This window comes from Crocodylus porosus, unplaced genomic scaffold (genome assembly GCF_001723895.1).
Source record: "Crocodylus porosus isolate Cpor-Errol unplaced genomic scaffold, CroPor_comp1, whole genome shotgun sequence".
Classification (NCBI taxonomy): Eukaryota; Metazoa; Chordata; order Crocodylia; family Crocodylidae; genus Crocodylus; species Crocodylus porosus.
In genome coordinates, this window is record NW_017728913.1 from 21,535,580 (window position 1) to 21,547,034 (window position 11,455).

General features: G+C 39.7%; 1 protein-coding gene across 3 annotated transcripts in view; it reads right to left on the minus strand.

Annotated features, from left to right (window-relative positions):
• Positions 1-11,455, minus strand: part of SPOCK3 (SPARC/osteonectin, cwcv and kazal like domains proteoglycan 3) — a 337,202-nt gene that overhangs the window by 13,361 nt on the left and 312,386 nt on the right. For all 3 annotated transcript variants that reach the window (XM_019534588.1, XM_019534589.1, XM_019534590.1), the window contains one exon: positions 7,062-7,283. In XM_019534588.1, coding sequence (XP_019390133.1) covers positions 7,062-7,283 — 222 coding nt within the window. The remainder of the gene's footprint in view (positions 1-7,061; positions 7,284-11,455) is intronic.

An 11,455-nucleotide genomic window follows, 5' to 3' on the forward strand; every position in this document is an offset into this window, starting at 1 on the left:
TCCAGGTCCCTGCAGCTTGCACCGCTGCCTGCCTTGCATGGGTAGGCAGTGTGCTTCAGCACTAGGGCAAGGACCAGCCATAGAGATGCTCTGGCTGGCTACCAGAGCATCTCTGTGGAGGACCGAGCCTCTGGTTGCCTCAGGCCATGGTCCCAGACTATGCCCTCCCCACTTTTTTCCCCCAGGGTATTTTTTGACTCATGGATATCCAGGGGTCTAATTTTGCCCCTGCACTGCAAATCTGCAGTGCAGGAACTGTTTTTTTACTCCTGTATGTGCCTCTTGCCGCATCTCAAAGGGGGTTGAGATGCGGCAAGAGGCATGTGCACGCTCATCGGGCCATGCCCATGGAGCTGTGTTATGTGGCCCATGGGTTTCAATGAGGGGCTGGTAATTTTGCAGCGCGGCAAGTGACAGTGGGACCTGCTGCCAAAGTCCAGCTCATGGAGCCCTGTTTGCAATATGTATCCATAGCAGGGGACAAAAGACAATTACACTAAGCCCACACCTGCCACTGTCACTGCTTACTCGACTAGTGAACTAGTCTGCTTCCTCCACACCTGAATCTGACTCAGGGGGTGGGGAAGTTTGATACTCCTGGTTTACAGAAACAGTCAATGAAGACTTTTATATATAAACCAAATATATTCCTTTTTGGTTGTTTTTGGTTATAAGTGTTTGATGGAAACTGAAGTTCCTCAACACCTTGCAGGAGAGATTCAGCATCTTTCTATCATTCATGGTTATTCTGGTTATTAGTTCTTAGCAGTGAACTTCAACTATTGCTATCCTTCATATTTCATACAGGTTTGAACAATAGTCTTTTATGTATTGTCTCTCTCTGGTTGTGTCTACATGAGATGTTACCATGCCATAGCATTGCTGGGCACTAACTGTGCAATGACAACACTGTGCAGTAGTAACAAGCTTCTGTGCAGTAGCTAGTTGCTACTGCACAGTAGTGCCAGGCAAAAACTGCGTGGTGATGGCACTGCACAATAACACCAGTAGCTGTGCAGTCATTTAGTACTTGCATAAGCTTGTTACTTATTGGAAGTCATTTAGTATTTGCAATAAGTAACAACTGCACAGTGGGCGGATTGTGCAGACGCACCCTCTGACATCTAGAAAGGGATCATTATTTCTAGGGTTTCTGTATTTAGTGGTCTCCACTAACACAGCAAGTATCTAAAGCATAACAAGTATCTAATGCATAACAGAAACTTCCAAAGAGGAGGAATGCACTGAATGGGAACACACTTGATAGATGGAAAAATAAAAAAAATAAAGTCCCTTAAATTAGACATAAAACTACAAATACCAAAGTTGATCAGGGCAGTTTAAAAATTACCCATGGAGTCTAAATCGTCCTTACTGCTTATAACCATAAAATGTGTAATTAGAAAATGAAGTAACATGAATCAATAGGAAAGATTGCAGCACATAAAACGTACTGACATAAAGTATATCTTTGAAGAGGATCTTGCAAGATTTTCACTACCAGAGCACAAGACTGCCAGAACTGTCTTAGCAGTTAAAGCTTTTGGTCCCAAAAGGGAGTGACAGCAAGACAGAACTTGAGCTCATGCCACCCTGACTCATTAAAAAGGTTTATCCTTTTTATCTTCAATCAGTTCCTTTGACTGAATGGGAGACAAAACCCACTCACTGTGATACCTTGGCTGATTTTGCCACTTCCTAGCAGTGGCCTTGCACAATTTCAGTAAAAACTGAGGAAAAGTTGAAAGAATCTTCCTCATTTATGGTCACTGTGCTCGTGTTCTTCTCAAGTGGAAAGGAATTTGGCACAAGATAAGTCTTTCTGTTTGCCTAAGTCCAGATATCAGACTACACCCTCCTGATCCATAGACAGCCCTTACTCAAGTGGCTGGAGTTGCCTAGGTGAGAGGACAGTCATGTGCTAGTTCTACTGGAGAATATACTTCATAAGACAGTGGTATGAGTTGTGATAAGACCTTCAGTGCAAGAGACAGCTACTGAGCCAAAGCTTCTTACGTCTGGAGTACTGACTCTTGAGGTATAACATCCAACTGTGTCAAGAGTGCTACCCCTGCCAACAAAGAGAGAAGGACGATTCAAAGCTTGTATTTGGGACTTTAAGGGAGCCACACAGAAGACTAGGATTTTTTATTTTTTTAGTTCCCTGACCCTCTCTGCTGCCAGATGCTGAGACAGTAGAGGGGAGGGGGAATTTGGTGATCTTCAAGGAACTGCTGGCTCATTTCCTGCTGTGGGTGGATATAGATTATCCACTTTACCCAATGACTAAGACAATATTATCAGTGACTTCAAGTGAAGTATCAGGTAGATGTCCTCAGCTTCTGTGTTGCAGGCCCAGGATGTTTTGTTGGTTAGGCCACCCTTTTGTACTTTTGGGGGGTCTGGGGCAGTGTAAGTGTGGGCAGCAGTGGCAGGGAAATTTATTTCTTCATGTTCTTGTCTAACCAATATGTCAACTTCACAGGTTAACCATGTGAAGCACTCTGGATCAACATCACATGAAACTTAAAGCAGTCTCCTCAGCTATTTCAGTGACAGCTTGTAGTGGTATAATACACTTCTTCAGTGCCAGTTATAACTGTGTCTAAGCAAATGCATCTCAGGAAGATGACAAAGCAAGTACAAATCTTAGGCTTTTGTCACTCTTCTGTTCAATAGGCTAAATTTGAAGCCACTGAAGATACTTGAATCCTTGTTCGATACTAAATCCTGAAAAACAAGAGAGGGCAGCGAGGCATCAAGGGCAGTATCGGCTGTGGTAAGCAGCAATAGACGGTGTTGCTTCTTACATAATTTGGAAAGATAGCACCTTGCTCCTGGCAATCTAGTGCTAGTACCTCTTCTGCAATGATCCCTTAGCCCCAGAAAATTAAAACAATCTAATCTGCCGAAATGAAAAGACTAGTAGTGCCTCAGCATTCAGGTGAGCGTTGTAACATTATGGTAGCTTAAGGCAGGCACTTAGATAAACACATTTACATAAAATGTTGCCTGCACATGGAGGGAAACAGAGGCCAAAGAACAGAGACAAAAAAGAAAATGTTGATCAAATTTGGGAACTGAAGTACCACGGAAATCCACTGAAGAGTCTTGGACAAGTATTTCAGAAATACTAAACCAAATGGACTGGAAACAGCACAGAGACTGAGGAAAAATCTGTCAAATACCGAGATCTTGAGAAGAGTTGGGACATGTTAGTAAGGAACAACTGCTGCGGAGTTCCTTTCTTGCTGAAGAAGGAAATGACTGGACTATTTTAGAAGGCAGAACTTATAATTAGGTAGGGATGATGTGCAGTGACCAACTGGGGGGCCAGTTACACCTACTTTTCATTACCACTCCCTTTAAAGATAAAAGATGCTCTCAGAACTTGAAGAATACTTCCAGTCTTGCATTACGAGACCAAGACAAAGAAGGAGGATTTTGGTCTGATAGTAGGTTTAGAAACAATTACTTATCTTTAAAAATGTATAGGCTCATGGTATGTTATCTGGCTTGCATTCTTGTATTTACTTTGAACACAGCCAATACAACTACTGAGAGCAGTTATCAACATCTGTATATAATACTTGAGAGTAGTAAAACTTCTCAGAAAACAACAACAGAATCATGCATAAAGTGCTGGCTATGTACATACAAGCTTTTTATTAATGCAAGCATACTTTATTAATATTATAGGGAGGCAAACAAGTCTTCTCTAGCTAGTAATACTATCGCTATAAATATCTCATTTAAGACAGTTATATATTTAGATTGTGCAATCCAATAATACATAAAGGAACACCAATAAATAACCAAATTTTCATAAAAATAAAAAATTACTGATGTTTCTGTGACTTGTTCATACTATAGGAAGAGAAGACTTTTGAATAATATAATGGTTAAATGACTAATAGCAGATAGGTGACAACTCTCATCTCATAATGTACTTGGGGAAAGTGAAGAGAAGATAAGTGTTGTCATCAGATTTAATGTTCATAGAGGGTGGGAGTGCTTGGAAGTGTTTTACTGGTGAAAGATTTGCTGGAACTACGATTTCATTTGTTAGGTGTTTTGAAGAAAACTTCACTACAGAGAAAGCAAATCTGTGGGTATCACTAGCAACCTAATTTCTTTTAAATCAGGACCTTTTGAAGGTATCATAAGCAAGGAACAGTATGGAAAAACCAGCAGGGGAGAAAACAATGTTGTAATGGCTGGGTTCTGTGGTGAGGAAGAGAGCTGGTAGACTTATCTAAATTGTTAATGTTTTTATCTGTATGACTAAGTGACATTTGATCATTTCCTGGGTGAGTCCTAAGCAAATGTTTCCTAAGCATATATTTTAAAGATTCAGCTTTATCTGGGGGAAAAATATATTGAAACTAATCTAGGGAAGTGCTATTTGCATAACCCAGGTGAAATATAAATTGTACATCATACATACACTGTATGAAACTGGCAACAACACTGGCCCACAATGACTCCTAACCAATGGTAAGATTCATCTTATGTGCTGCAGCATGGCTGCACCTTTCCAAATAATTGGGTAAGAAAGCCCCGTCACATTATCTGGTAGAATGATGATCTCTTCTGAGAAACTTTTCATTCTTTTATGGAGATTATGTTTACTTTAAACATAAACACAAATTTGGCACTCAGTGGGTGTGTCTGGGGTTGTCTGACCCCAGCTGTCTTTCCCGCTCATGCAGAGGACTGGACCTGATGATCCTCTGGGGTCTCTTCCAGCCGTATGATTCTATCTACACGTGCAATTCATTTGTAGCAACAAATTCTGGAGCAGTTTGGAGTAAATTACTCCTGGGCACCGTATTCACGGCTGCCTGGGACAGCAGCACTTTGAGTTGGGGCAGAGCAGTTTACACAATGGCCAAGGAGGAACGGGGGTCAGTCCTGGACTCCAGGTGCCAGCATCAGGTTGCAGAGGGGCTGGCTGGGATACGAGCAGAGTACTGCAAGTGTGTAGCTGTGTCTAGGCAGCAGGCAGGAGTCTGACCCCCTGCTGGCTGGATGACTGGTTGCAATTTATGCCCATGGTCAGCATCTACACAGGTATTTAACTGCAATTAATTACCCTGCTGTATGATAGTACTGTACCCGACAGTACTATGTTATAGCAGCATTAATTAGTTTACTGAAGCCTAATACCATTGCATGTGTACATGGTGATGCTTTACTCTGCACCTAATTATTGTACTCTGAAGTTAAGCACATATGTAGACATGGCCAGTGGTTCTAGCAGCAGAATACTTCTAAAATTGCAGCTGAAAAGACAGTCCTATTTCAAAGTAAATAAGATTTCTTGAAAGATGAAAACTTGATTTTTATCAAGTTTGATTTTTGAGTTGATATCTGACAGCAGATTTTAAGCAAACAAGAGGACAGTTAGCTCAATCATGTAAAAAGAACTGGGGCTTTTTAAATTCAAATGTGAGGGTTTGAAAGAGACACTGATAAGATTAAGATACATTGGTTTTGCATCCTCAGAGCTCCTTGGGAAGGTAAGTTTTGAACATATCTTGCCTACTTACTGCCTCTGCTTGCATGTTCTAAAGTTAGAAATGTGGCTGTCAAGATGCTTTAGCGGCATCCCAACAGAGATGCTGAGAACAGCTGTAGCAGAAACCCCCAAAACTGCTACATCATTACATTACTGGATTTGGTGTATGTAAGTGATAGTGAATGGGCAGGGCAGGGAGTGTTTGAAAGCAGACTTCCAGGGGAGCATCAGGGACACAAAACAGACTTACCTTAGTTTTCTAAGTTGGTACCAAGGGCCAATTTAATTCTCAATTCTTAAAGATTAACTGGGCGCGTTTCATGTGCAATTAATGCTATTTGGCTTTACTGGGAGGTAACATTACTCCATATGTGGGTAGTAAATTTAGTGCACAGTAGACTAATTTACTGCATACTAAGTGCCTGCATGTGTAGATGGTTAGGTTAGTCTACAGCATAGTAAAGTGTCTTGTATAGACACAGCCACTCAGTGGGTGCATTTACATGTGCACTGGATTGTGCAGTTGTTACTCCACAATTATATAGTAATTGCTTAAGCAAACACTAAATGACTGCACAGTAACCACTGTTACTGTGCAGTCCTGGTGCCGCATGGGTCATTTCCAATGCTACTGCGCAGTAGTGTTGGCATTACACCTTATGCCTGCCAATGCTATGCCTTCATAGCAATGAGTTATGTCACCAAGGTTTTTGTTACAGCGATGTGTAGACACAGCCAGTGGGAGTCGGAGACCTGATTTTTTTTCCCTCTAAATCATCTGCTGAATAAGAAGCTGAATATAAATATATAAATTTCTGTCCAGCCTCAGCCAATAGCCAATGGTGAGGATTTTTTTAAAACCTTATTAAAATTAATTTGATTTAATAACTTATGGAAGATATTACATAGCTATAAAAGTGTTTTTTATTGTTGATTTAATTTTCATTAGTGGATAGTTCAGAAATGAACTGCCTATAGATATTATTAACTTGTTTTTTTCTAAATAATTTCAAGAACTCAACAAAATGTTTCAGCTAGGTCCTAAAAATCAATGGCTATAGGGTCAAATGAATGAAAATAACGTTTTGCAGGATGTTGCAGTTGATTCAGTTATTTTAATAGGCTCACAAAACAGAACATTAAAATGCCACAGCAGAGCAATAAAATGTTTATTTTATAATGTGGGCAAAACAGATAGAGGGAGGATTAATGCTGATAATTTTGTTCTTTCATTTTGGTTCCTCTTTTCTCTACGTGTCTGCTGGAGGTTGGGTGGAGAAGCAATGCTGCTATAAAAGCATTAATTGTGATTTTACATTTTATTTAGCATGTCTGGGATGTATGGCAACATTTTCAGTGCAGCTTGTTTTTTACTTTCTTTTCACTGTGTATTCACAGTAGTTCAAAACCTTAAGACAAATTCCTAAGATAAGCATTTAAGAACTTGTAGTTCACTATAACCTTTTTAACATGTGCAAAAATGATAACACACTACAATCAGGTCAGTCATCTGCATCTGCAGGTTATTCTCATCTTTTACCTTGCTGTCTCTGGAAGCAGTAGCACCACTCATTGTTAGATATCAAACTGTCCTTGTATGTGTCACAAGAATTGAAGAATGCCTTGGTGCACTGTTCATTCTTGTCAAGGTAAATGCTTCCAAGCTCTGACTGGTCCAACAGCAGGTCATAGTTCGTATCAAGCCTGTTAAACATCCAGCCAAGGGAGTCCTTGCAAATTGGCAAAATGCTGGTATCAAATCCTAAGAGGCAAAAATAGAAAGTAATTGGATATCAGTGAAAGATACAGCTCAGGCCAGGAAAGGGAGTGCTGTGTTCTGGATACAGTACATAAAGCTGTATATAAAGAATATACAAACTGTATTTAAAAGAAATCAATAATTCAGCTGCTAAAGAATTAATATCACCACCCGCCTTAACACATTTAAAACATAAGAGCTTTCTTTCCAAATGTGATACGTATAACACACATTCTGTAGAATAACAAATGATCTATGTGGTTTTCAGGAAAGTAATTCTCTTGAGGGACTTTAGTGACATAATAAATCAGAGGAACATAGCTCCAGTGGTTTGTGATGCTCACAGAACCAGTAAAATATGAGTAATTTCCATATGACACTCTGCAGCCCAGTGGTTGCTTTCTGTAATATATACTCAACACTCTTAAGGTTTGTGACTCTCAGCCTTAGGTACACTAAAAAATATTACACCTTATCTATAGTCTGCATGAAAAGACCACTTTAAAAGAACAAGCAACTTATTTCTCCCTCCCACACAATCATTTTTCCCTTTCAAGTCCCTGGACCAACCACATTCTTTAACTAGGGCTGCAGACAGTTTACAGATAGCATCTGTGGCAGGCCTGAGCAGACCAAAACATGAATTAATGAGCAGCAACATAGCTACTAATGTGAACTTTTGTTGCCTCCACCATTTTCTTTTAGGGGCAATCTGTGTGAGGCAGTAGTGTAACTGGGGGTAGGTAAGTGGGGGACTAGCCTCAGGTGTTTGAATAGATACAACAATGCTGCTACTCTAACAGCTACAGTCTTCACTGCATGGAGTGGGACCAGGATCCAGGCAATAATACAGGGTCAAGGCAGTTAAATGATGAAGGAAAAAAGAGCAATGAATGAAGATGGGGGAGAAGGGTGTCCCCCTGCTAAATTAGGGACTTTAATTATTTGTTCAGCATGGCATTTAGCAGTGACACCTTTTTTTCTTAGCTGCAGGGGCCTCAGAACCATCCTGGTTTCACCCCCCGGGTCTTTCACACTAGTTGGCCTGTAGTTTCTCAGGGCACAAACCCTACCAACTATGCCTCTGGCCCCATCATCCCTGCAGTACCCCACCTCCTGTCCCAGGCACCAAAAGGAGCTTGCTATGCCTCTGGTATGAAAGTAATTTGTGAATACGGTGGCAGTCATTTTAGTTATTCCACAAATGACTGCTACTAGGACAAGCAATAGAACATTTATTTATGTAACATTAGATTCTGTGATTTAAAGGTATCAAACTTGGTAACCCTCCTTTCACTGTTAACATAGCAATGTGCTTTTCTTTGACTAAAAAAAAAAATATTATAACCCCTTGATATAGTTAAAATATAAACAAATCTCATCTACAAAAATCTCAAATAATACATGCGTTTGGTATTCCGTACAGAAGAAAGTTGATAAAACATTTGAGTCCTGAAAAACGCAAGTTAATTGATCAAAGATATCTGAACCTGAAATTCCAATAAACTGCTCACAACTCCTACAGATTTGACTACTTTTATCCATTTTTAGCCAAAAAAACCGAAGCTCAAATGTGTACATATGCTTAGATCTTAAGTTATGGATGTTTCAGGGAATGGCACAACTCGGCCATATAAAAAATGTGGCCAAAATCAAATATTCACTAATGTCATTATAACAACAAAAATCAGTAATGGATAGCATGGCTCTGCTGGTACATTCTGGCCCTAATCAATTGTGACACAGCATTTGTTTCTGGTAAAATGCAACACTGGTGCCAATCTTGAAAACATAAATCAATATTCTCTTAGAGGATCTTTTCCGGAACAGGACAGGGTATAAGGGCCAAGAAGAAAACTGCAGTCAGTGGCAGGTCAATTTCATATTTTGAAAGACTTCTTGTAGCATCCATAATACTTGATAAGAATTAACAAGTTATTTCTCCTGGTAGAGTTACTTCAGAGATTTGGCTAAACTCTAAGGTTCTATTTGCTGAAAATGTCTTGTTCTAGTATAGTATGATCCTGAATGTAAAATGTGGATTCAGGATTACCTCTACAATTTATTAAGACACTAGTGTGGTGCACTTTCTACCTCCTCCTAACTGTATTGACACAATACAAAGAAATTCCAGAGAGAACACAAATGAAAAGAATCATATTTGTGGAGTCACATGAAGAATTTCAGACCTACAATACTGATATCTACTGCAAGTAAAAACTTCATTTCTTTCCACCACAAAAGTTAACACTGCCAAAACATATTAAAGGAGGAAGCTGGAAGTCTAGGGAAATGGCAGGAGAGAGGACTCCAAGATGAGGGTGTCTTGGGAGATGGTTTGCTGGAGGATGGATTGCTTTATTAATTGGATTTTTTATATTAGTTTTTGAATGAAATGCTAGAAGAGCAAAAATTTGAACATGGATGAAAATTTGAAAATTTATTATATACACATCACTAGCTTCCAGGTTCCATTTCAGTAAATCTCAGACTACTAACTCTCATTACATTCCTCAACTGGCCAAGAGGAAATAAACCCATTTAATTGTACTTCATTTGCTTTCCATTAACTGGCTTTTGAATCCCCTCTTAAAGACACCAGCTCACACACTGCATTGAAAGAAACATACTGTATAAATCATATTATGCAGGCTTAGACTGAACTTTCTTCCTACAGAGTTCCTTCATCATTCCTTCTTGATTACATCTCACATCAGCTTGCCATTTGATCCAATTCTAGATTCCTATTCTTCAAAATTTTTCTTGCTTCTTCTGTGAAGCATATAGGTATAAAATGGGGCTATATTCGTGAGTTCCCAGTGCATCCTAACTTATTAAGTTTATTCTGGGTATGAGTGGAATTTAGAAAGAGATTAATTAAATTGGACATGAGGGAACTGACTAAATTGTTCAAGATGAAAGCAGCAAAGATGAGGTATTTTTTGTATAACTTTTAAGAAGTACATTTAGCACAAAGAAATATGTTTTACACTGTTTCTTCAGAGAGATAGAGTTAAATGTTGAAATATACTCTAAAACGACGTTTTATGATATTATGGATTTTAGGAAAGGAGACATAAGAATTAATTCAGGCTTTACAAACATTTCAACAGAAGAAAATTGACTAACAAAATTGTGCTTGTTCAAAATCTGAGAAACAAGACTGATCTAAATTTTAACTATCACAATATTGTATATTATAGCAAGATTTGGCAAAATTAAATAAAAAAATAGAACTAGAAAGAACCACATGTCAGCCATTGACTCTCATTCTTGGTATTTCAGGCAACAGCATCATATAATCACTTTTAGAAACTGACCAAGCTCTGTTTTAAAAGTGCTTGAGTATCTTGCCCCTAGACTTCTATTGGACCATTCTAAGGTCCAGGATACATGTATTCATGGCCAGATAATACCCAGTTGTTCTTTTGCCAAACTTATCCTTTAGTTTAAATAGTTCTGGTGCTCATCCTTCATTTTGCTAAGCTAAAAATAGACTACATTCTTTTGGTTATCCAGGTACAGTACTCATATTTGTTAATTTAAAGCTGGATTCTATATCTCTATGCCACACAGCAGGTACATCTACATGAAAACTTGAAATCAGAGCAAATTCCTGCACAGTAAGCGTCATCCCTTTCTACGCATTCAGATGCTTACTACGCTGTAATTTGCTCTAATTGCAAATAAATTTGCTACCTGTAAATACAGATAACAAATTTACTTGGGAGTAATTACTATGTGGTATGGCATGTGTAGATATCCAACTGGGAGAAAATTTGTTTCTGGTCAGCTGGGCAGCAGAGGGCAGGAGACTGCTGCCTGCCCCTGGGAGCTGCCTGCTGCCAGTGTGGGCTTTGCCACTGGAGCCTAAGTGGGGACAATGCCTCCTTATCCCAGCAGCAAGGATCTCTAAGCCCCCAGTCTGTGACCACGATGGTAGAGCCTGCTCTGGCAGTAGGCAGCTCCTGGGGGCAGGGAGCAATCTCTCAGCCCCTACCAGAAGACGACTGTCTCTCACCCTGTTCTCATTAAGAAACTGGGGGGCTGTGGTGTAGACACCTACACAGTCAAATGGGTTGCCAACTGGCTGAAGGGCAGAACCCAGAGGGTGGTAGTGGATGGGTCCTTCTCAACCTGGAAGGACGTGGGCAGTGGGTTCCGCAGGGCTCGGT